The following is a 26,993-nucleotide window of genomic DNA, read 5'->3' on the forward strand; positions in this document are numbered from 1 at the left end:
CCTGGTGATTACGCATGTAAAGCTCTGTGGACAGAGTTTTTCTCCCTGTAGTGTCAGTTGTGGCTCCCAGAGCCGTGTGGAGGCTCCATGGTCCCCTGCAAACTGAATTTAGCACCATCTGTGTGTCGAAAGCAGTGCCCCTGTCATGTTTCTGCCTCTGCTGGAGACTGGCAATGTTCACATGACCTCCCTGGAGCCCACAAGCCATCTGCAAAGACATTCCTGGGATGGCCAAAACCCAAGGTTCTTGGGCTGTTGGGACCTCACAGAACAACTGAGCTTATGCTTCACTAAGCTGCATATGAGCATGTAATTATTACAGTCCTTATTCTAATGGCTGCGCTGTGATGTCAGAAACATGGAACAATCCTTTAATAAAAAAACAGTATTCTGATAATTATTCACCAAGATGATGATGATGATACCCGATACACAGCAGAAGTGTGGAAAAGAGAAAGTGGCAGTACTTCACTAGAAAGAATCTTCTTGGTGGCAACTTCCATGTCAACGTGAAGTCAAAATGAAAAAAAAAAAAAAGTGCAAGAAAGAAAGAAAAAAGTTTCTATCTCCTCAGTCATTTTTGAAACCACCATCCCACTTCCAGACTTGTGTCTGTCTTGTGTGATAGATGTGATAGTGTCTCAAGACATATTAAGAGCATATTCATTCTCTTTTACTATTCTGCTTTAAGGAAAAAAGACAAATTATGCCTTGTGAAGGAGCCATTTGCTATAAAGTGTAAAAATGCTTTAATATTAATATTTTATAATAAAATTCATGACATATTTATAAACACTCTATCAAGCATTTACAACTGAACCACAGCCGAGAGCTTGGACCGGAATAAATAAGCAAGGACACAGCTAGTATGAAATATACATCTTAATTTTTATAATTGTGTGTGCTTTATTCTTTACACAAATGGAATGGATGCGCAGAGTATTTACACATAACAGGAGTGTAAGCCGGACAGGGCATTTTGTAAACTCCAGTTCAGATTCTGAGTACCCCACACTACAGCTGGACTGAGAAACATCCCGCTAAAGAGACGCATGCTGGCCAAAGTGCCGGATGGAGCAGCCTGCTGAGGACAGGCTGCTGCACTCGGAAATCCAGACTGGCTGATTCAAATTTAGGAACACAAATCCTGAAATTAAAAGGTTGCTATCCCACTAAGAGCCAACAGTGTTGCCTTTTTTTTTTTTCTTTTTCTTTCTGCTCCCCGCCCCCCCCCCCCCCCCAAAGATCTTGCCTAGGATGTTTGCTACCGCCCATCCCCAGAAATGCTGTTTTACACCAGGGCAAGCTGCCTGCGCTGTAGGTCAGGGCCAGACGGCCTAAACTGCTAACGTGGCGTGAGGGATGATGGATTGCCTCTCACGCTCCTCACCTTAATGACAGATTCTCAAAAAGGCCAACGGGGTAGTGGTTCCTATTGCTCTTGGTGAGATGCCAGTGGAGCCAAAGCCTTCTGAAAATCTGGCCACAGCATTTGGCCCATGGGGTGTCTTTTTGTTCAGCAATTTCACAGCACCTACCTCAAAAGGATCTTGGTCCGTGACTTGGCCCTCTGGGTGCTACAGTAATATAAGGAGTAAATAATGACAGAAAGGGCTGAGCTGCTGCGTAATCATGTGGCCTTGGTGTTTTACAGTAATGCTAAAATATTGGTGTAACGGGGAGGACGGATGTGTAACTTCAGGTGGTGTAAATGGGATGGACTCCATGAAATCAAAGGCGTGACCATGATTTACACCAGCTGAGGATCTAGGCTAGATCTAGGCTAGATATATGCTGAATAGATTTTAGATGTTATTTGCTGTTAGCTTTGATGTTGATTTGTGCCCTAAAATGGGAGTGTTTTTTTTAATATAATGACGACCTCGTTCTTCCTCTGAACTACTTGACAAGATGTCTGATTTTTAATGGCATAGGAAAATACATTTATTCCACCAAGGCATGGGCTTGAGCACATGAATGCAGTTGCACAGTGAACCGCATGCATAACATGGCAGACAAAATGTTCCAGAGAAAAAATGTTGAGATTAAAAGCTGTGAACGATAAAAGACCACTTTCTGTGAACACGGCAGATATTATGGCTTTAAATCTGCAGCTTCATTAACACTGGTTTTCCTACAAATATCCTCATGTGTTGTCACTGACTGAAACCTCTGGTCAGGGATACAATTTGAAGAATAAAAAATAAAATATAAGAAAACTAAAGCAAAAATACAATTCAACTGAGTGCTGATGAGCACGTAACAGTGAAGGTGTAACACCAACAATTTCTCCATAGAAAACGAATATAAATAGGTAGGTGGACGTTGTATAACTAGGACACTGTCGCTGGCTCGTAGTGGTTATTAGCTCAGGTTCAACACTGCTCTCCAGGATGAGGATTTGAAATTTCAGTGCAACGGAGAGATTTCTTATCCTTGACTTTCACAGGGTGGTTCCTAGGACCCTATCCACACCGGAGCATCAAACCATGCTAGCTACAAACACAATTACATCACAGAATATTTATCTAGAAACAGCCTTTACTACCAAAGAAATTACAAAGCGCTAGCGTGGACAGGGTACCTCTGTAGGAAGGGGGAATTAAGCAAGAAAGAGGCTCTTTCACTGGCTGATGGTCAGACCGTGAAACCAGTAAAGAGTCCCATTTCACTGAGCCCTGTTAGCAAGCTCTCAATGAGTCAGTGCACGGAAGATGCTTTGTGGCAAGGAGAAATAAATAGGTTGTAATATTGCACATCTGCACAAAGCTAGCAAGATGTCGTCGTGATCATTCATGGGTGGACAAAAAGCTGTGATCATTTTGGTTCTGCTTAGACCCTACGGTGCTACACACTGTGCCAGAACATGAGAAATAGCACCAGGGGTGTGATCTGGCACTTTTCCTAAAGGGTCCAGCATTTGCATTTGTCTCATGTTTAGACGCTTGCAAGTCTTTACATGGACAGGAAAGGAATCTGATTACGCTAAGCTGTGTTAGCACCAATATGGTCTCAGGTGCCAATTGCTGTGGGTTGTGAGTTTGGACCTTTTTTTTTTTTTTTTTTTTTTTTTTACCAGATGTAATTTTGCATGAATCTTATGTTTCTCTTCCTCCTCCCACTACCACCCAGTATGATCTGAACAGCTGCAACGCAAAAAAGAACTGCAGCTCTGAGGATGCTGGAACATGAAACGCAAAACGTCAACACACAAAACAAATGAGAGTACAAGGCCTAAGGGAAATAAGACCTCTCACTGCTTCTCTTGGTGATTTGTTTTTAAATATATGTTTTATTTAAAAAAAAAGAAAAAAAAAGAAGTGCAATGGCAACTCTAAACTGGAAGCACAAACAACAGACAGGGAAAAATAAATAATGTTACTACAGTAACCAAGGACTGATGGAAAAATTGATTGTACTCAGCCGTAGTGTTACTGTTCACCATAAAGCACAGCACATGACAAAGCAAAACAGTTACTAGTAGGATAGTACTGTAAAAGGCTGCATGCTGAACTAAGAAACAAAGAAGCAGATGTGACTGATTGCTTAAAAACAGAGCTGAAAATTAGAATGAAGTTCCTGCTTTAGGATACTTGTTGGTTTTTTTTCAGGTCCGGTGGGCTATTTCCCAACCTGGGGCAATAGTACTTTGCCAGCATGGAAAATCCATGACTTCCAAAGATCTGGGGTCACTCTGTGGATTTCTGCAGAATTATCCAAAACCAAGGCTTTCAATCATTTATATTTTGTAAAAAAAGAAAAAGGTTTTAGCCCTTCTGGTTACAAAGCTCTTTTGGAGACTTAACTGAAACCCTTGTTTAGAAATCTGCGCTGGCCAGGCAAGAAAAATTAGTAGTAAAAGAAGTGTGAACTTCTCAAAGTTACCATAGTAGGGCAGTAAGTGAGAGGCCACCTCAAGGCCACTAAAATGCCCGTATTTTTAACCCTGTCACCGCTGGTGGCTCTATTGCAAACATCCAGCTCGATGCGCTATCTGCGGAGGTTGGCTGGATGTACCTGTCAGCTTGACAGGGTGCAGAAACGTAAGCTTCAAATAGACAAGTAACTGAGGAGTCTATTTAGCATTTGCCCTTAAAATGTCCTTAAGCATTAGGGTTGCTGTAGCCACCAGCTAGTAAGTATTGGACTCCTGCGGCGCAGCAGGCAGGACAGTGTGGGTTTTATAGGAAACTTGGTCCAGCAGCAGCAAAGGCAATTCAGTTTACTATCGTAATACCTCTTCCAGTTGTCCCCTTGTGTGTCAGAGTGGAGAATGGCATCAGTACACAAAGGAAGGGCGATGCGAAATGAGAAAAAAATACCTTCCTCTCCCCTTCCATGCACCCCAAACTGCAATTCCACAGACTTTCCCCAAATCCCTCACAAATGTCCATTGCCTCAGTTTTTGCTTTTAAGACCCTTGTTGACTGTGAAATGAGTGAAGATACAAGTTAGTCGGTGACCTGCCTGCCTACAAAGAGAGGAAAGATCAAATGCTTTTGGTATTTCCTTTAGAGGAACAGGAGGAATCATAAAACATTTGACAGTGAAGTGTGAGTCCCTCCAAGAGAGAAATTATTAACTGCATTCAAGCACTGACATTTTGCTTCTGAAAAATCATCCATTTCAATTCAAAGAGGCATTATCCTTTTGTATTCAGAAAAGGTCCAACAAGGCAGTCAGTTCAAGAGATCTTTCCACAGGAGTTCATCATGATTAGATAGAGGTGAGGGAGAGGATTAAATTGAGAGAAAAATAAGCTGACAACTACAATTGAAGGAATTATCTTGCTTGTCATTCATAATAGAGAATCTGTTATGGAAAAGGGATAATACAACTTGATGGTCCTCTTTACATTTTACAGTCATACAAGGGTGTAAATATTTAATCTTTCAATTAATTAATCTTTACAAAATATCTCACAAAAACATTTTTACCTATAGAAATTAGTTTCTATACATCAATATATTTTTATTTTTATAAATTATTCCATCTTTAAGTGCCTTCTATCAATATAAATGATAAAATAGACAATCAAAAATTTTAAAGCTTTTCCCAGTTGTATCCCTCCTTGTCAACATAGGTGCTGTGAATCCTCATACATGTGTGTGTCTGCATGGGAATGTGTTTGTGTGCACGTGTGTGCGATGTGAGACGCTTCCATCCTCTCCCACTCCCAAACTCCATTAAAATAAACTATATTTTTATTGGTTCCTGATGCAATAGCGTTTCCAAAGGGGAAAAAAGAAATGCTTGACTTGGTTTCAGAAATCAAAAGATGTGCATAGTTACCGAAGTCGAGGTGTACCAACTACAAATGTGCAATGACAAGCTTAGAATAGGATCCATCTCCCAGTCAAGTCAAAGAGTGTCCTACCCATGACTTCAGTAGGAAGTGGACCAAGTACTCTGAGCTTGATTTTGCAAGGTGCCCTGATCTAGCAAAACATTTAAACCTGTGCTTAGCTTTGAGCACATGAATAGTCCTACTGGAACTGATGGGACCAAACGGCATAGCGAAGGATCACAAGTGACTCCAAGTCAACGGGCTATTAATGCGCACGAATTGGGATCAAGTGCTGAGTGCCTTGCAGGATCAAGCCCTATATGAGGTTCAAGAGCTGGGAAATTCTCTTTAAAGCAATCAACACACTGAGCTCAGCCATTGAAATAGATCAAAATGTCCACATGGGCACAGGAGGTGGCTAGCTCCCCTTGACAGAGGGTCTCCATGTCAAAAGTTTATACCTACAACTGGTGCTCTGAGCACATGACAGATTTGCTTTATATGGTAGAAGTCTTTTTGTTCCTACCCTTTGACCCATCAGTGTCCTTCATGGCTTCAAACACTTTGTGTTGTACATTCATCAAAATTCACATTGACTGCAAAGAACATAAATGCAACAAAAACAGGAAAGCCTCCAAATAGTATATTATAATTTTCTTCTAAATATTCTCCCGTCGTAATCAGAGGTGCAGTGGCTAATTTATAATTTTTCCTTTGAAGGAATCCAGATGAAAGGCCCAGATTGTTCTTCAATTACAAGTTTGCATTGATTATATATATCTTCTAAGCTATCTCCTTGGACAATAGCTGCAGTAAGAAAACATATAAATATTTCTTTTAATTGTTATATTCTACAGCATCCAGTGTCAGATATGAATGAAATGAGAAGCAATACTAGCACACTGTGATGTTGTTGACTATGGAAAAGTCATACCCCTGCAAATGCCAACTAAGTTCAAACCAATGGCACCTTTCCATGATAGAGGCCCATCCCACTTCTTGTAGCGAGATGACTGAGCCAGGTTAGTTTAGAGGACTAGCAGCTCTATCCCATGGGAGGGCAGCATGGTACGTTCCCCCTGTTGCAAGTCAAGCTTTACATTTCATTTGATTCAGAAGCTACTTTGGCAGTGAGTAGCAGCAGATTTACAGCCTATGATTTTCCTGACCTAGTTGTAATAAACTCACTCTTGGCTGTGAAAGTTAACTAGATCAGGCCCAAAGTGACAGAAGATAAAGCAACTGTAACACAAAGCACAGTGTCTATACTCTTAAATTCCTTGTCCCTCCAGCAGAAATCTGGAACTGCAGTCCAGATTGTGTGCACTGGCAGCATGTGGAGAGACAACTGGGAGCTTCTGACTATTATCCACAAATACCAGTCCCCTGAGTACGGAGCTGCCTAAACCCATCCAAAGAAAATGCTGGGGCTCAGAGCAAGTCCTAAATCTTGCTCTTTTCCAGGTCAGGAAGATGTTTTTCTCTTCCCTCCTGTGATCCTTAGCTTGCCTCTTGCCTTGAGCTAGTGAGGAATTCTTTGGTCTACAAATGCAATGATGCAACATTCGTGCTGATTTCATTAAAAGCAGTTTCAGGTCAAAAATTTGCAAATTCATGCAAAACTATTCCTTCAGGGCATCAAACTTCTGAGGAGTTGAATGCCTTAACTGCCCTTGAGTGTCAGGGAAACAAAAGTTCCAAGCCAGGACTCCTTACTGTGGGCACATTATACTGATATGCACTCTAGGCCAGAGACTGAGCTGATCCAGATGTTTTGCAATAGAAGACTATATCTTGGTAAAAAAATGTTTTTTAATAAAAACATACCTGTAAAATATTCTCCAAATTCTTGTTCTAATTTAATTGCTCGGTCGTAGGTTTTCTTCGCTTGCTCCTCTGTGAGACGTTTATTCATTTCCCTAGAAACACAGAGGAAGTCATCAAGAACTTTAGATTCTTTCTAAAACAGCTTTCTAAAATATACGTTCAACTCAATTACAGATGGACTGAGATTGATACAAGAATGAAGTGTTGAAATTCTTCCATCGGTTCATGGACAGTTTCAGTATTTTAAATTTAATTTCATTCTACATTCACGTAGTATAAACCTACATTTCCAGGCTATTTCCCATTTCTCCACTGAATTTTTATTTTGATTTCATTACTCTATATTCCCAAACAAAATAAGAGGCCCAAATCTAGTAACTGCTGACTGAGATGGACTTGTGGCATCAGGAACCTATGGGTAAGTCTGAGAGCCAGGAGATCTCAAGGTCTGGACACTCAGAGTAATCCTGCCTCCAGAGCTGAAGCTCCTTCAGGAACCTCCCTATCTCCCAGACTCACAGCTGGCTGTCTTGGCTGAATGAGACTGTCCAAACTGCTGAAATGGAAAGTGTGTTTTGACTGAGGCTGGGGTTATGGAAATGAAATAACGATTAAAGGCAAGATTCAGCACAGTGAGACTCCTGAGGCTGTAGGAAGAATCCGCATTGTAAACCCTGTAGGGAAGCCCCAGAAGGAACCCAGCATGTCTTTCAGGGACACTTCTTGGCTCAAGGGGGTGCATGAGTTCTAGATATCCTAAGAAATCAAACTGAGTCTTTCCAGTAGGAAGAATTAAGATGAGTCATTTACTTATGTTCTCTGTTCCAGTCGTTTCTGATTAACTATTGAGATTCCCAGTCAAGTGTATCTTGTAGATTCTAACATATAGCACACCAATAAATGTAAAAATATAGACAGTGTCAGTAGCATTCTGTTATTGCCAGTATTTTTTTTTATTTGATGGAGCATTTCTGTTTTAACAGAGGCATTATTGAATAACTTTAAGAAATTAGTTGTCTTGCCCATGCATGGTCAGCTTTCAATACCACTGTATGCTTGCAAAGAATCAAGCTCATACTTATTCACTGCCTTACACATACAAGCTTGCAGATATTCACATTAATTAGCAATAATAAATGCAGTTCACTTGTTCTAGCACTTTTCACGGCATGGATTCATTTTTCTTGATACATGATGGAAATTTTCTGAGGTAACTAGAAAGCAAGAGCAGGGAGCATCTTATGTTCTCCATAAATCTAATTTAATACCTTGCACTGAATCATATGATTCTGTGGTAATGGACTGTATACAGGATGACATGGGTGATGCATGTAGGAAATTATGTGCATGATGGTGCATAAAAAAATGATGTATGAAGTGCACAACAATATGAACCTGCTACAGCTAACTACTACCTGGCTTCTGAAAAATACTCTGTAAAATGTCCAAGATACAAAAAGTCATTTCTAGAAATGACTTAAAGCTGTCTATCTATATAACTAACCATAAAGCTGGGAACACGGCTTCAAAAAATCTCTCTGGAAGTACCAATGCAATGCAGAAAGCAGGTTTATAAAACGAAGGATAAGAAAGATTTCTTTGGAAATTTATTACAGTTATTTGCAGATTATAAAAATAGGTTTAATATATGTCAATCTGTGTCATGCTGCTAAATTTGTAATACTACTAATGCTATTTATTGGAAGGATTGCTATCTAATTGAGTTCAGGTGGGCTTCTCATCAGCTATGCCTACTTGAACATGTCTTTAGGTGACTGAACTAAAACTCTGTGTTCAAGTGGGACACAGCATTGCAAATTCTTATGTTTTATCTCATCCTAAGGACACTTAGCCAATATTCTAGTGCTAACAACATCCTCCACCTTCCATATCTATTTTGGGTAAACCTTTGAGAAGTCTTCCTCAAGATCTTTCAATATTAGAGGAAAAAATACAAATAAAAATATAAACAAACATTTAAAATAGTAGGTACTTTGAAATAAGTAGAAGTCTGCATTACATTTTCAGGTTATAGGCTTGCCTGTGGTATAAAACTGTGCTAGTTGTATTCATGCCTCTACTCATCCTGTCCCTTCAGAAGAGAGAATGGAGAAGGGGGAGGACCGTGATGTCTACTTTTCATGATGAATTAAAAATGCTGTCAAGCAATAGTCACTTCTATATTTTTTTTTCTTTCCTAGCCAGGGACCTGCACAGCTGGTGAATTCAAAATGCTTGCAAAGAGCTGTTCCTACAGGCACATTTTCCAGGGTTTTCATCCTCTCCCAGTGAAGAGCTCACCCAGGCAGGCTCTTCATTACTTCCAGCACTCATCCTGATGATCCCACCACCATCCTCCTTCTTATAGAGAGAGGCCGATTGAGAGGTACCAACAGGGACCCCTCCGCGATTAAACCTGGGAGATGGAGTCATGTAGAGACGGGAAAGGAAGGAAGGAGGAGCAGTTTGTTTACAGCAGTTTGGTTACCAGGTCTGAATTTAATTGAAGAAAGCAGGACCAGGAGACATCCAGCTCGGGCCATGTGTTCTGGTTACTTTTACATCCAGTAGCCCCTTATGGTCTTGCACTGCTGTGGTCATTTGTGTTAGCAGGGTATTTCCAGAGAATCAGAAATAACCAAGTTTCAAGTGAAGGTGCCAGATTAATTTATGCTCCCTTCACTCTTCTTACCTTCATTGTCAGGTGGGTGCAAAGGAGCATGTGCGTGAGAATGAGACACTTCAACTTTGCAGCTAATTTTACTGCAAGTTAAATCTCTTGACTCTGGTTTTGCTTTGGTTTACATGAACTTTCAACTCATTTGTAGGAACGGAAGTAATAGTTATGGCAGAAAAACCTAGAATTTTTGTGTTGTAGTAGTTACACACATAAAAAAGACTGAGTGAACACAGTTATGCTGTCATAAAAATGTCCTTTTTTTCTCTTCCCATAGAGCACTGGTTTACCATGTTAAACTTCTCCGTACTAAAATTGAAAATTTTATATCTATTGTATATAGATACCTATTGGTATCTATTGGAAAGACGTTATATCCGTTCATCTATGCACACTCCACAACTCACTGCCCCTTACATCAGAGTATGTATTTATTTGGCCAGACAAAGTGATTAGTGATTTAGCTTCATTGCTAAATAAAATAAATTATTTTTCACAAGAAAGGGCCTCAGAATTATGTCATTATTCTCAAGACAATTCTTTAAAAATAATGATACTGTTTATATTAAAAGAGCTCTCATTTCTATTAGAAACTAATTTTGGGTGCTGTTTGATAAGATAAATACACATTAGATAGATTAACTAGATAAAAAGATTACTTGTGGAGAGCAGACTGCAGGGGATAAACTAATTTAGAATGCCTGAATTCATTACATTTTTCTGTTGTTTTTTTTTTTTTTTTTTTCCGGTTGTTGTATTGTGTTTACATAATTTATTTATATAAGCCTTATTACTGCAAAAAATCCCAAACTAGTACTGATATATAAGGACTTTTGCTGTCCCATGAAACTTTGGATTTCTAATTAGGGGTGTCTTCCACAGGGTATTTGCAGAACAAGGAACTCAAAGTCATTTAATGGATTTCACTTTGTTTGCCCCTACCATACTGTCAACATTGAGGCGGGTTTAGATTTGGAGAGGGAAGAATAGCATACTTTGATTTATATCAGTAAGGAAAATTCTGCTAACTCTGCATAATTTGTTTTGTTCTAAGTGAAATATTAGCATTGCTTTGGTTTAATATCACAATGATTGTCATAATATTTTGCATCTTCATAACACTGTTCAGTCAAACTGTTCAAGGATTTGCTGTTCTTACATCAAATCAATGAAACCTTCATGTTATCGTCACATTTCTGATTCTGCCTAATGCATTTTTCAGATTAAGAGCTGCTTTTATTTACTTGGGGTTTTTTTATGACTCCAGATGCAATGTCAGCATTAAACAAATAATGGAAATATTTTATGGATGAGAAAACTGCAGGTTAAGATCTGTCTTAAAACAATCAATGCCAGAATGTAGGCAAGCAGATCATCCTTCCCCTTCTATACAGCAAAGTAATCAGAATGTAACTGAATTGTGGGGCTGGAAGGAATGTCAAGAAGTCATCCCACCCAAGACGACTTTGGTCGGCGTGGGGCTGTGCAAGTGCCATATACTGTGCAACATTCCCTGTAATGCCACTGGACACATAACAGCCTTATCACCAAAAGGCAGGGCCAGGGAGGATGCACATTTGGTCATGGGATGGGACACGTTAGCAGTCTCCAGCTCTGTCACGCAGCGGTTGCGGCACAGCTTTCCCAAAACCAGGTATGTGTCTATCACAGGAAGAGGGATGCCTGTATTTTAGCTGTGGAACAGATGCCTATGGCATCACCTGCTGTTGGCAGAGCCTTTCGTGAGTGGAAGGCAGAGAACTCAAAACTTCATCCCTATCACAGCAATGAATCCTTGCATTACCATAAGTGTCCATGATTGATCACAATGTATTTTATCCTGAGCTTTACCACCACAACTTCCAGGGCGGTATCCAGAACCAGGCCAGTGCTCCAGCTGAGGCCTCATCCATACCCAGTAAAACAAAATAACTGTCTATTGTGTCCTTATACAACACTGATGTTAATACAGCCCACAGTGGCAGTTTCCTTTTTTGCAACCGCATTATCCATCCATTCATATTCCTGTGTGATCCATCCCAGCCGCCAGATGCTTTTCTGCAATGCTACAGCTTAATTATTCCCTGCTTGTACTTGTGCATTTCATTTTCTCTCCTTTATCTGTGCTGAATTTCATCTTACTGATTTTACATTGAGTTTTAATCTTATTCTCCAAAGTGCTTTCCACCTCACTCAGCCTTGAGTCATTCACAAACTTTATAAAAGTATTGCCTAATTCACTGTTCAAGTAATTAATGAAAATAACAAGTAGTCCCAAATAGGGACACAACTGAGGAAATACACTTGCAGGATTTCCGTTACCATTCCAGTGTAACTGTGCCATTTTTAATGACTGAGTATGGTCGTGCACATGCTCTCTATTGATTCCTTTTGAACTATATTTCCGTAATCTTTTATTTCCATAATTATTAATATTCTGTTTCCCTAAGCTGCTACTGAGAATGTCTCATGGAGGCAGAATAAAAGTCAAGATGCCACACAATTATTGATATCCCTGTCATGAAGCAGGGACACCTTCCACTAGACCAGGTTGCTCAAAGCTCCATCCAACCTGGCCTTGAACACTTCCAGGGATGGGGCACTCACAGCTTCTCTGAGCAGCCTGTTCCAATGCCTCACCACCCTCACAGTAAATAATTTCTTCTTTCTCTCTAATCTAAATCGACCCTTTTCCAGTTTAAAACTGTTACCCCTCGCCCTATCACTACATACCCTTTTCAAAAGTCCCTCCGCAGTTTTCTTGTAGGCCCCCATTTAGGTACTGGAAGGATGCTATAAGGTCTTCCTGGAGCCTCCTCTTCTCCAGGCTGAACAGCCCCAACTCTCTCAGTCTGTCTTTGTAGGAGAGGTGCTCCGGCCCTCTCATCATCTTCATGATCCTTCTCTGGGCTTGCTTAAGTCCTACTCCCTGCTCCTTGCAGGACGGGACAAGCCATGCCACACCAGTCCTCAGTGAATTTGCAGCACAAGTTGGAACAAGTACACTGAGCACTGGCAGAGAGTCCTTCATGGTCCTGCACATAAGCCCACTTGTCCTACTGTGAAAGGCTTGAAGGCAGCTTTGGCTTGTTCCTTGAGATGCTAGGGTACAGTGGATGGCAGGCAGGGAGACTAAGTCTTCACTGTTCCCACTTCACCTTATTACTGATTTTAGAGAACAGGCAAAATGTTGAATCAAGACCTCTGTTATGCCACTTGAGACTGTACCCTGAAAATAAAATACTCAAAGGAGTTCATACTTACATCAGAGGCTCCCATGATTTAGGCTTAATGAAGATAGCGATGGGATAGAGTTGTGCAACTTGTAGTCGTTTGATAGCATTTCCTGACACATCGAGTATACAGTGCTTGCCCTGTTGGAAACAGATGAGGATGTGTTTATTTTTGCAGAGTTTGCTGCCGATCAGCCAAAAGACGGGAAGCAATTCTGCGATGCTGTGCTCTGGAACAGAGTCATTACTGGCACACCAGGGGAGGGGGACCCCAGGGCATGTGCTCCGCTCCTGTGTTCTCTTTCCTTTGCTTTGAGGCAGATATAAAATCTACACTGGAGATATGGGAAGAAAGTTGGATTTTATTTTTTACTGAGATGAACTTTACAGGGCAGGGATTTTTTTTTCAGAGATGAGGAAAATCAGTTTGTATAATAGTAGGATATCTACGTTCTTACTGGTTAATTCCATTCTTGTTTGTGTCAAAGACTCCCTGTCACCTGAGGCATGTAATTTAATCTCTCTGTACTTTGTTCTTTCACCTCTGTGAAACTGAGATAAGTTTATTTACCTCTCTTACAGAGGGAAGAAGGAAGACTGTTTTCGGGCACACTTGAGGCGCTTTGTTACATCTCTAAATCCATCCAAGCACTACGTCCAGGTACAGAAAGTACCAACAATGTTGTCACTCAAAGTCAGAGACTCCACTTGTGGAGTCATTATAAAGTCTGTAAACACTACGATGCTGTTTCGCAGATATTTTATATTTTTGTCAGAAGAATCACATCTGAGATACAGTGTGGACCAAAACAGATCATGTTGCATGGGCAATAAAACTAGTGTCAACCTACCCTTTCTGCCACGAATCTCACAGACTGGACACTAGTTCCGTATAAATTATCATTGTACTGCCCAGCTTCTATAAATTTGTGCTCTTGGATATCTTTTTCCATTTGTTCTCTTGAAATGACAAAATGATAATCTCTCCCATCCACTTCATAGTCACGCTTGGGCCGTGTGGTATCTGCATGAAACAGAAGATCAAGAAGTCTTTAAAAACATTTCATGAAAACAATACAGTAATTAAGGTTTGCTCAGGGGCCAATACTGGGTTTGCTGCAAGTGAAGGTGCTCCACATCTGGCAGCAGATCTTGGGCTACTACATGTTGTTTTCAATGGAGTTACAACAGTAAAACTATCTTTTTATAGTAATATCTTCTGATGTTTACCTCCAATCAATACTTACAGGCTAACATAAAATCAGCATTTACCAGAATTCCACTTTTTTTTCAGCAGAATCACACACAAACCTCAAATAAAAAATGCATTCCAGATTGTAAAACTAATCCTATTACAGTGATAAAATGAGTCACAATCTCGTAAATTTATTTTAGCCTTAATTATAAGCCTGATTCTGATCTCATTTCTAGCAGTTTTCAGCCGGTATATTTGCAGAGACAACAGTTTAAAATGAAGAAAGAATACAATCAGGGCTTGAAATAATAAACACTCAGCAAGCTCTAATGATCCAAGTATAAACACTCTGCTTAATTCAGGGTCCAATATTGCTTTCAGATTAGACAGTCTAGATCTCACACAAATCAGAGATTACTCCGTATTTTCACTAGTGGATGCTGCACAATTGAATTGAAACATTTTATGTTTTACTGTATTTCAATCTTTTATCTTATTTAAGAAACCACAGATTCACTGATTAGTAAACTGAGTTAGTGACTAGAAGGCTTCTTGTTTAAAACATGCTACAGCTTTAGAGAAATTCTTTCCAGACCTTCACAATCTTTTTTTTTTGTTTGTTCCTTTCCCCCTCTTTTCTCCAGTGGAAAAATGACTTTTGAGAAACTCAACTACATGTAGTTCATGGATGCTACTCTCACTGCAATTTACTTAATCATAGAATCATAAAATGGTTTGGGTTCGAAGGGACCTTCAAAGGTCATCCAGTCCAACCCCTCTGCAAGGAGGAGGGACATCTCCAACCAGATCAGGTTGCTCAGAGCCCCATCCAACCTGGCCTTGAATGTTTCCAGGGATGGGGCATCCACCACCTCTCTGGGCAACCTGTTCCAGTGTTCCACCACCCTCAGTGTAAAAAATTTTTTCCTAATATCTAATCTAAATCTACCTCCCTCTATTTTGAAATGTGTGGCACCAAGAGATAAAACTCACTCAGTTGCAGAACAAGGAGTGAAATCATACTTACGTGGTACGCACGACCCAAACTTATCAGGGAATTCAGATATCAAGTCATCGTTGATCCGATCTTTCATAGGACCCAGAATAATAACTGGCCTGGTGTAATTAACTGAACAACAAAAAGAAAGGCACATTTTGACGATCTTACTGGCAATAACAGTAAATCTTCGTGAAGCTGCACTAACCAGAGTTGTTGCCTTTATGTATGAAGTGAAAACTTAAGTGTACATTTTATTGATTAAAATCTGCATCAATGTTTTGTAGACTGATTAATGTATTTATTACTGAAGGCCACGAGAGTGTACTGAGGAGAGTCCTGAGAATGTTAGGAAGTGGGGGCTAGTGAGGGAGACCCCTCACATCGTTTCTTTTGTATGTGATAGACTGAGTGGCCAAGAAAAAGAAGCCACAGAGAATCTGGGGCTGGCACAGCAAGGCTTACTGCTCTGCTGGCCCCCAAATTGTGAAATGAAAAATATGAGGAACAGTGACAGAAAAGCAGATGGAACTTACTTTCCTGTCTGGTGACAGGCTCATAAGAAAGGATGCAGTCTTCTTGGCCTCCTGATGAGAGAAGAAAGAAAAGAGATTGAAGCTGACAGGCAACACGTCAAGTACTAAGGCTTGATAAAATTCTTCACATAGAGACAGACCAGGTTCAGCACTTCTCTCTAGTAATGCTCTCACCTGAACCATTCCAAACTCCCTCATAGCTTTGAGGTGTGGAGACCACTTTTTTCCTTCCCCCCACCTCCCGCCATGTATTTCAATTCTCTTTGCTGAAATTGGGCTTTTTCAATGATGGGCAATAAGGTTTCATGTACTGATTTGATAGCAAGGCTGTTTACAAGGAGAGTGCAGAGATTTAAGATGCAATTCTTTTGCTTGCCTGATTGTTAAGGTCCTAATACGCTGCTGCAGGGTAAATCCACAGGCTACCTCAACAGAACAATTTTTATCCTCAAAACAGATACATTTTTGTTCATCATCCTTCTGTGCATAATCTCTGTAGTCTAGTTTATTCACAGCCTGACATCTAGCTAAGAGGTATTTTCTGACCCTTATCCTTTCTCTGAACACAAATCTCACAGCACAGTATTTTATGCACTTATCCTCCCTCCACTCCCATTAGGACAGTGCTGTCTCCTCATGGTAACATTTAAAAGCAGAGAAATTTGCTATGAGAAGCAAGTGGCACTATATGGACCACGACTTTGGTGCAGGTGTACAGCCCCAGTGCATTACTGTCCTCTCCTCTATGAAAGGAGGGAGGATTTTCAACCTACTGCATAAATAATTCCTGCACATTTATCTTTCTGGGTCATTGTCACATACATGGTACCACATAAGGGCTCTGCAGGTTCTAAATATTACTCTGGCTTAGCAAAGCTTAAAATTATTATTTTATTTCTACTCAGTTCAGGGCTTATGAAAACATAGAATGGTTTGAGTTGGAAGGGACCTTAAAGACCAGCTAGTTCTTCCCGCTCTGCCATATGCAGGGACATCTTTCACTATATCAGGTTGCTCAAAGCCCCATCCAACCTGGCCTTGAACACTTCCAGGGATGGGTCATCCACAACTTCTCTGGGCAACCTATGCCAGTGCCTCCCACCCTCACAGTAAATAATTTCTTCCTTCTCTCTAATCTAAATCTACCCTTTTCCAGTTTAAAACTGTTACCCCTTGTCCTATCACTACATGTCCTTGTCAAAAGCCTCTGGTCCCATTTTCTTGTAGGCCCCCTTTAGGTACTGCAAGGCTGCTATATGGTCTGCCCAGAGCCTTCTCTTCTCCAACCTGAAGATCCTTACCTCTGAGAAGATCCACAATGAGATTTTGCAACTAATTCAGATACTAGAGAAGAAAGAGCGTCATAGGGCATACCAAAGCTTTATAAAATAGACAAGGTTGCCTTCATTTCATCTGCTTGCATGTGTGTGAGTCTGTGTTACATTATTCTGGTGGGCTCCTGCCAAACCAAAGTGCACGCCGACAGGGAAGAGTGCTGCCTGACACCTGATGGACAGTGTAGGTAAGATTTAGAGGGGGCTACACCTTACCCTGAAGGAGTTGGACTGTTGTCTGAGTCACTCTTGAGGCTCCATTAACTATATTTACAAGATTCGTATAGGATGCAATGCCTAGCTCCCTAGTAGGTACAAAACTTTTTATGGTTTAGTCTTAAATTGACTCCCATCCCATGAATCTAATATGTTGATGGATATTTTCTGTGATATATTATTTAGGCAGCTGAGAGGAATGTGTAAGAAAGCTTTTCAAGTAAAAATAATGTTGTAATTAAGGGCAATGACAGAAGAAGCAAATAAAAAATGTACTGATGTGTTAGAGAAGGAGGACAGGACCAACTCCAACCTGGTGCTGAAGCAGCAAAGAGGAAAACACAATTTTTAACAACAAAGATTAGACAGCTTTTGAGGACAAGGCAACATAACATATAAGGAGTGTGGATAATGGATTTTCTTCTCTATTTGCAAATGTTTGATGCTGTAATCACTTGCTTAACATTGGCTTTTTTTCAAAGTTAAAAACCTAGACTTGTTGTTACACTAGGTTTCATACATCAGATGTATTATTTTCCCTTAAGTTTCTCTGGGAATTTTGGGGGTGATATAAAACTCAGGATGTCCCATTCCCCTGGAGATGAAATGATTCACTCTCCAGGCTGGATGAGGATGCTTCCGCACTGCCTGCGCTCCAGCCTCCAGGAGCCAAGGCTATGCTTCCAAGAAAGTCAGTCTTGGGAGGGGTGATGAAGCCATCATGTACTAAGCATGCGGAGGGGGGCCTGTTTCTGCGAATACAATCTTAAACTTGAAAATGCTAGTTTCAATGGCATATAGGTCTGCAGAAGGAGATTAATTTCAGCTAGTTTCAGAAACCTGTATCATGAATGCCTATGTCTGAGCTAGTCCCTAGGCGCCCTTTGGAGTCAATGGGTGCCTACAAATAGGCCAAGTGCTTATTCTCAGACATGAGTCATCTGACCTATTTTAGATGTCTACTTTGGGATGAGAGAAAAAGTCAGAGGGGCATGTTTATCTCCGTTGTCCCATAATGGCATTTAAAGAGCAAGGTCAGATGCAGACATCTGCATTTAAACAGTAGAATCTCATGGGATGACAGTGACAAGAGCAACTGAAGGAAAATAGCCAATAACTCTGACACTGTTGCTTAAAAAATTATCTGTGGGATAATATTTGGCTTTGTAACAGAATTATAACCAGCACAAATAACCCAGCACAGATTTTACCTTCTGTTTTGCCCAGTCTCTGGCAGACATGTCCACATGCTAAAGCTGTCGTTACATCCATGCTATCAGTAGGGTATGGGCTACGGGAGACAAACCAGCCTGTTGTTTCACAGAAGTCTTCTGAAACTGTGGCCAGACTGCAGGCAAAGAAAAAAACTCCAGCCCACTCAAATTGTGTGGAAATGTAAGCCATTGGAAAGGGTTGCAGCAAGTAAGGAGAAACTTTGAGGCTGACTGTGATACACAGGGACTGAAAGACAGGCATCTTCCTGAGAGAGGGCTCTTCAGCACCGAGTTTCAGACTCAACATGGAGTGCAAGCATGGGAGAAAGCTGTATCATTTCCACTACTTAAATTTTCTGGAAAAAAGCACTCAGGAAGCTCAAGTTTTAATGTGAATAAAATCCTTCCAAGTATTGTCCAGATAAAATCCTGTAAGTCCTCAGAGGCTAATATGCATGTTAACTGTACCAGATGGTGTTTAATGATCGCTACTCAGTCAGTACTGCACGCTGCTGAAGTAGTCCATAAAGTATTAAGTATAATGAAGAACTCCAGAGTCAATCAGTAATGGGATAATAGGATTGCTATAACCTTGCGATGGCTTTGAGGTGTGAGGCACAGTGCGAAATTCAGCAGGAGATGGGCTCTTATTTATCATTTGACTAAGCCTCATTTACCACCCACATTAACGGTTTGATTAGCAGAGGTTAGCTGTATTGATCTGGAAAATCTTTGTGAAATTTAACAGAAAAACAAAAAGAAAAACAAGAAAAAGCTCTTTTTGCAGGATTTTGGCATGATCCCTTGTTCTTCAGTAAAATTCCACAAAGAGAAGAAAAGAAAGAGGATAAGGAAAGAGAAGAAAGAAAAAGGAATCTTTCCTAAATCTAATATTCTTGTGAGTAAAATTATTGGAGGGCTTTCACTTTCCCAGGATTGCTATTGCCCTGGTTCCCTCTGTTCTTGGTTTGCCTGGTGGTGTGTTCTCATGCTCAGGAAGAGAAGAATAACCTGGAGTTTGTTATAACTCACAGCCTCTGTAAGCTGGGCAGAGAGGTTTTGTGTGGTCAGATGACTTTCGTAAGGACTACTAATTCCATCTTTTTAAAAGATTTTATGGTATTTCAGAGGAGTAGCCCTAAGGTGGATTTGAGGTGTTTTCCCTGTTTTCTCGTTATGGTTAGATGGCGGAGAATCAGTGAAAGACTCAAGAGCGTAGTTTCAGTGTAGATCTGGCATATATCAGGCCTTTTTTTTTCATGTAATCCTTGAAAACGACCCATTTTCTATTGTCTTGTCAGAGCATCCAGAGCTTCCACAGCACTGGTGTAACTGCACCCAGCACGTGAGTAATGGGTCAGAAGAGCTGCTGTGAACACAGTGTGCAGCCACCATGTAACCAAATGCCTACCCTCATCCAGCACCTTGTGCTGTGGGAATCCATGGATTTTAGCATCCTATTAACAGCTGTGAATGAAAAAAATCTGAAAGGGATCTCAGGCAGTGAATACTAAAAATGTTATACTTATGAAGACAGCTAAAAATTATTTATGATCTTAGAAAATTCAAAGAGAATTTTTGGGTTCATTAAAATTGCTGGACTAATGGTGCTGGTTGTCATCATTACATGTGTGGAATACATGTAGACAAGTCTAATTAATTTTATTTTTGAACCCTTCTCTGAATTTTGTTGTTCAATTGGATATAAAATCAAAGAAGGTTTATTTTTCTGTCACCATCCATTTTGGTTTTGGGCTAATGTACGGATTGCCTGAGTTGAACCTGCAAGATCTTAGAGAAATCTATTTCTTGTTTTGTTTAATCTGCACAGACTGCACTAGATGGCCCACATCCTAATCTTTATTTGGCTCAAAATCCCTTTCCTGGACCTCTGTTTGTGAAAGTAAACACATGACTTTTGGAAATATGTTGATAGCTATGAAAGACTGGAAATCCAATACATAAAAACTTCATCAGTAGCCTGAGAATGAATTTATGAACCAAAAGTGGTCTATCAGCACTGCATATTTAAGATCAATATAGTTTGTGAGGGCATACGGTGAGCCTTCAATACTTGTGCCAGTTTGAGGGTGTCTGAATAATATAGTAGTCCTTGGGGAGTGTAAGAGACAACGTAAGTGTCCTAATTGATTAGTAGTCTAACATAATAATCAGGACTCCTTTAACGTTGCTCTGAGTCTTCAAATCTCACTACAAGGGTGACTCGCTGACTTGCTGACAGAGAGTAAAAATTTTTGTTTCTAACCATTTTCTTTATTTTTAACTTTTAGTCATGTATTGCCTCTCTAAGTACCTGATGCAATCACAACCAGTTACGCAATTAGGCTAAATAGATGTGGTAATGTGCGTGTAATTTTGATGACAGCTGTAAAAACCTGCGCCGAACTGTGTGTAAGAGCATTATCACACATATGCAGACGAGAGATTTGAAATTCAGGGCCATTATGAAAATAATGTCTTGCAAAATAAAAACTGATGAGTCCACGGTAAAAAAATATGTTCTTACAAGCTTGGTTTGAAAAAGAAATCAGAACATTTTAAGTTACAGAGCTCAAAATAAACCTTGAATCATGGGTTGATTAACTGGTTCAGGGATAAGTCAAAGTTGGCTGTAAGTATCCCTATCACAGCAAGAACAACTTTCTGCTAGACCAGGACTTTATATACCACTCTGCAAACTTGGTTTTACTGCTGAGAACAGGTGCAAATCAACTAACACGGTTATAGCCTTCGTATTAGTGTGGCCAATATGATGCAGTAGCAGCTGTGTGGCAGCTCAACCCCTTTTAGATCAGGCCAGCCTTTGTTCCTGGCTCAAAAATACTATTTAATTTTTTATAAAGGGCCAGGTTCTGCTGTCAAATGTGTTTGTGGTTCCCTCTGAAGTTACTGAAGCTGACGGTTATCTGTTGGGATAAAGAAAATCCCACTGTTGGCTCCAGCTCTTTTGCTCGTTACAAGAGAGCACTGGCAGAAGAAATCCGATTTACTATCCACAACAGCCTTGTTGCTAAGACATGGTCAAAGAATTTTCTCTTGGGATCACATAGAAGGACTTTCAATTGTATTATTAGTTTGAAATAAAAAGATCTGACTTCTGTAGAAAAGTTGATTTTTTAACCCCCAAGCCCAAGACATGAGCAATATTACAGCCAAATGCACAAGTTTTTAAGCAATATATTTTTCTAAGTAAATATGAATGCATCAGAATATTTCCTTGAAAAAGCCCAGTCAATTTTAATCGCTCTGTGCACTGTTGAGGGCACAGCCTGGACATCTCTCAGAAGCCTTCAACTTCACTTTTGTGGTTGTAACCCTGATTTGGAATGGTTCTAGGATCAAGTAGTACAGGTTCCAACATCAGCTACTTTTCACTAAATGCTCATCATGAGAAGCAAAAGTTAGAGAAACACATTAAAGCAATTGCCAGAGACCCACTAGAAAAAATGCAGAACACCTCACTCTGCACTCCAACTGGCCTGGTTTTGTAGGGACAAGTATGAAGGTCTGTTGGAGAACACATGCCACTTGCCACCCACACATTTTTCTTTGAGCTGGCCAAGGTGTGAATTGCTGATTTCTCACAACTCAGAAAGCAGTGGGGCAGGCAACTCCTTCCTTCCTGCTCATTTGCTTGGGAAACAGAAGAGAAAAGGGGCACTGGGAGAGGGTCACGACCCCAGGCAAAACCCTTGAGCTCTCCAGCAGTTTTCTGTTTTCTCGCCATGAATTTTTCAGCTTCACGTTTTTTCCTTCTCTTGGTATGCCCCATTTCATCAGCGCACAGACTGAGGGCTAGATGAATTTGCAGTCAACACACAGGGTGTCCTCCAAAAATAACTTGTAGTGCCTCACCTTGAAGACAACAAATTCTCCTCAAATGGCACTACATCACACTGAAAAACAGCTTTGCAACATGACTGGCTCCAAATTGAGTTAAACCAAACTTGGTTCTGTGGCAGTGACGGATGTTGGGCTCCGTTCCCAAACAAGAAAAGCAGAAATAATAGCTGCATGCTCTCTTATTCTACCAGGAATGAGCTTTACCTTGAGCACCTATTATTTTTTCCTTTCATTAAGAATAAATAAATTAGAAGGCAGTGAGGACTATGTCTTTAGGAAATGTTAACAGACTAGTTCTGATATAATTACTCTTCCCACATGAGGGATAATGCTAGGCTTCTACTGTGCGCTGTCCTCTCACAACAGTCCCACAAGGTCAGAACTGCAGTGAAATACGACAACTTCTTCATGACAGACCTCATCTCTCTTATCTCCATGTCCTTGCAGTTTGTTGACTGAGCTCTCTGACCATCTACTTTCTGCTCTCCTTTGTCTGATTCTTCTCTGCTCCTGAGTAATCATCTTTCTAGGGGGGATTTGCTGCAATGAGACATGCAATGGGATGTACTGCTGGCACAGGGTAGACTGGAGATCCAGAGAATAACCAGCTGGACTCCTGTCCCTACAGGAGATATGCTGATATACCATGGCCATGTAGTAATTGAACACACAGTCAGGCTAAAGTTGACATGCCACCATGGCCATCTGAAACAGTCATTTCCAAAAGCTAGGCCCCAAAGTTGCTGGTTGCCCAAGGTCATGTCTTCAAATGTCATGTCAGCACACACCAATGAATCGTTAGCAAATGGAATTAGGCCCTTGGGAACCAGCTTCCTGGACTTAAAAGCCACTTTCATTTGGCATAACTTGAGACTGGCTTCCTCTGCTGCTAAATGGCATGGCTCTCCCACAGGCAGAGATGGAATCCCTGCCTGCATCTTCTCCACCAGGCAGCAGTTGTTGGACACACAAGTAACATGTGGTGAGCTCCAGCCAACAAGATGTAGGCTGGATGCTGCTGGGATGAGACAGGAGCTTGCCCAGATGGAAATCACCATAGAAGAAGAGCACCAGCTGTGGGCAGTTGTTACCACAACACTCTTCCCTTCCAAGCATCTATGTCCCAACTACCCCAAACCATTTCTTCTTTCTTAACCTTTCTTCTACCTTAAAACCTACACTTTGTTTCAAGCTATTGCACAGCCAACAAGGAACTGGCTACCTGGCCTGTCTTATGATGAAGTTTGGGAACTATCTTTTGTGGACCTGCTCCAACTGTTTGGCTACAGCTGGGCACCCCTGTTAAGTCTCCTGTTTGGGATTCAGTCATGTGCTTAGCCACCAGCCTAGATTCTCCTCTGGGTTTCTATCCTGAGCTCACCTTGAAATAAACACACCTGGAGGAGATATGACTGCTGCAAACTTTTGCAAATTTAACCTATTGACTCATTCCTGATTGTAAAATCAGCCTGGGGATAAAGCATCTTCTATTCCAAACATAAAATCCTGCTCTCCTCCTTAGTAGAGGACACATTAAAAACAAAGCTGTTCAGAATTGGCTCTTGGCTGTTCAAGAGTGCCTACTGTTTTCTTGTGACTCTGGCAATTGCTTTCCAAGGAAACCTTTGCAATACAAGAGAATATAAACTAATTTACCATTTCTGAATTGCATAAGATTAGCTGTTTTACTGAGACAAACTAGTGTTTATTAACAGAGCTCAACTGTTATGCACTATGTCAAGACTGGTAAATACAAGGTATGATACCAATGATTACCTGAATGTATGCGGGTGCTTAGCACAAGTGCTGAGTGACTGGTGGAAAACTTGATTTGCTAAGCAAATGGCTTGAAAAAATTAAACAACTGGGTGATTTAGCAAGCAATCTATCATTTTAATTACCTTTTATTACATTTCTAGTCATTTATTTAATGCCTTTTTTTTTTTTTTTTTGCTTTTCAATGCTAACAAAAGAATAGTTATATTGATTAAATTTTTGGGTATTACAAATAATAACCCAGAACATACAATCTGCTTCTTGGCTATATGACCACATGGAGTCTGTAATTCCAACCAAATCAGGTTGCAGTGTTGGGACGTCCACTTACAGGGAATCAGTGACATTCAGTGGCAGTGCCTAAGGGGTGAAGGTCTATCTCACCTTTTTCTGAAGACTTCAGAATGCATTAGGAAATCTGTACTGCCAAAATTAAGGGCTCAACAAAATTTTTGGGACTATTTCTTAGCTCTTCATACAGGCATGCAGAAATGCATGTAAAAATTGTGACCTTGTAAAGAGGATGCCTTTTGCAGATTTGGCTACAGCTGTGGAGTAATTTTACTCTTAAAATATCATAAAGAAAATGTCTCCTCCCTACTGAAAGAAACTTCTTGTTGCTAAATCAAATAATGCTGACTTTCACAGGCTACCCAAAGCCAGATTTGGTTTTATGTCCCAGAATACATCCCAGATAACAACCTTCCTCCCTCCTTTTATAAAGGTTGCCAGTTTTATTTTATAGCTTTGTACTCAAGATGTGGTTGTAAATTTGAATTCCAAGCCATTTGCTCCAACCGTCTTTTTAACATTAACAAAAGAGTAGCAAGGAGAGAAACAAAATAAAATAAATGACCAGAACAAGCAATGCAAAGTAAAAGGACTCTAATGAAAGCAGTAACTTACTGTAGCTACTTTCACTATCGCTGGCATTAGAAGAAACATGTTCTGCAAGAACAGTACAGCAAATTAAAGAACATAACCAAGCACCACAGAGCCACAGGAACTTAAAAGAACTGCCACAGTCATGCAAAGGTAGTTGTGCAGAGAGGAAATAAAAACTATGCAGTGACATCACCTGGAAACTCTCCGATAATTTACACAGGTAAAATGAAAGCTTTCTCTCTTGTGGCATCTCAAAAAGAGACTATATGTATTAGCTAGTGATATGTGTCATGGCAAAGCCGTATCTTTTCTTGATGAGACAGTTAATGACTTCTCAGATAACTTCATTTCAAAGTACAGTATAGTCCACTTGCGTCTCCCTGAACGTCTTGACTAATTTAATGAAACCTGAGTGTCTGCTTATACGTGTATCATTAATACAGTGGCAGTATTCCTGCTCATCTTCTAATCTGTGTCCATCTTTAATCACTGTGCATTATCCTAAAGGGTTAGCAAATTAACAATGAAAATGGTTTTGATATCAGATATTAGAATCATAGAATGGTTAGGGTTGGAAGGGACCTTCAAAGGTCATCTAGTCCAACCCCCCTGCAAGGAGCAGGGATATTGTAACTGCATCTATTTTAACCTGTTGGAAAAAAAGAAGGCAAAGCTGATGAAAAAACTAAGAAAAAAATGGAAGAAATATTTTTTTTCAGACATTATCTAGTCTTAGAATTTGAGCTAGACTATGAAAACCTTCACCAGACCACTGGATGGGTGAATAGGGAAATGAGATCTATCATGATGGCTCGCACTTAGTCTCGTGTCTTGTTTCTATTATGACATTATTTAAAGGAAGGTGCAATCTATGTGAAGTAGCTGTTCCCAAACTGTAGTCAGCAGACTGTTTATGGTCAGTCAGACCATGCTATATGGTCTCCAGGTGCTCTGCAGAACCATATTAAATGGTGGTTTTCATAGTATCTCTGGTAGAAGTGCTGATTCCTTTGCACTGTAATACCATTTGACAGTTGAAACTTTTGAGCTGCTCCAGGACATTTGTAAGCCAATGGTATAATGGTTATACAGTGGGGAGCCACCTTGGGTTAATGAGAATGAGATATGATGGTTAAATTAACAATGTCTACAAATAAGTCACCTCCTGACAAACACCAGTAGCCAAAATTGGTCCAATATTTGTCATTAAACCAGTGGGCAAATTAGGCTATGAGTGACCCACAACACCCACCTGCAAGTGCCTCTAAGCATTCCCAGTGAAAGAAGGAACTCATAAAAGCCAAGAATCCCCTGGGATGAACCCAGAGTAGACCATGCATGGATGTCATGAAGGATGACAGTGGGAACAGTGCCAAGACCACCCTTTCTGTGCAAGGTGCTGCGTTTCCCTCATGTACCAAGCTAATGGCTTGGGGTTCATAGAGTGGGATAGATGGGGCTACTGGAGCAGGATAAATAAGAGGGGATAGTATCTGATAAAAATAACAATGGAAAACTTTGATCTTGGGCCTAGTAAGAAGCTTTAAAAAAATTAAACTTACATTTTTAAGAAAATGGTATATTGACTTTCAGACATTTAACAGCAAGTTAACAAGGATTGTCTCAAACTAATATGCTATACAGGACCCTGAAGAACTTTATTGAGCAAGAACAAATATCCTTCATAGTAAGAACTGTCATTAAAAGGCATATTTGAGTTGAATATCAGTGACATTCGGATGGGTGGGAATGTCTAGAGGTGTGTCAGTAATTGAAAACTAGGTGCAATGTTAATAGAGACACTAGAACCTATACAATACCTCTGTGCTACTTCTCCCTTAGAAATTTACAGAATTCCGTTATATCCATTCAAATGGTTGGATGTTATGGAGATTTGTCTTTGTAAGGACAGAGATATTCAGGAGGGTTATCAGATCAGAAGTATTCTACTT

General features: G+C 40.3%; 1 protein-coding gene across 9 annotated transcripts in view; it reads right to left on the reverse strand.

Annotated features, from left to right (window-relative positions):
- Window positions 1-732: 732 nt before the first annotated feature.
- DLG2 (discs large MAGUK scaffold protein 2) overlaps window positions 733-26,993 on the reverse strand; it is a 1,053,001-nt gene continuing 1,026,740 nt past the window's right edge. For 8 of the 9 annotated variants that reach the window (XM_086739682.1, XM_086739677.1, XM_086739676.1 and 5 more), the window contains 6 exons: window positions 15,753-15,803; window positions 15,247-15,348; window positions 13,876-14,048; window positions 13,056-13,165; window positions 7,115-7,206; window positions 733-6,094 (listed from right to left, as the gene is read on the reverse strand). In XM_086739682.1, the coding sequence (XP_086595808.1) occupies window positions 5,988-6,094; window positions 7,115-7,206; window positions 13,056-13,165; window positions 13,876-14,048; window positions 15,247-15,348; window positions 15,753-15,803 (635 nt within the window). In that variant the 3' untranslated portion in view covers window positions 733-5,987. Of the gene's footprint in view, window positions 6,095-7,114; window positions 7,207-13,055; window positions 13,166-13,875; window positions 14,049-15,246; window positions 15,349-15,752; window positions 15,804-25,062; window positions 25,105-26,993 lie in introns of all 9 variants that reach the window. The other variant, XM_086739684.1, reaches the window with a different exon arrangement.

This window comes from Chlamydotis macqueenii, chromosome 1, assembly GCF_036417535.1.
Source record: "Chlamydotis macqueenii isolate bChlMac1 chromosome 1, bChlMac1.mat, whole genome shotgun sequence".
Classification (NCBI taxonomy): domain Eukaryota; kingdom Metazoa; phylum Chordata; class Aves; order Otidiformes; family Otididae; genus Chlamydotis; species Chlamydotis macqueenii.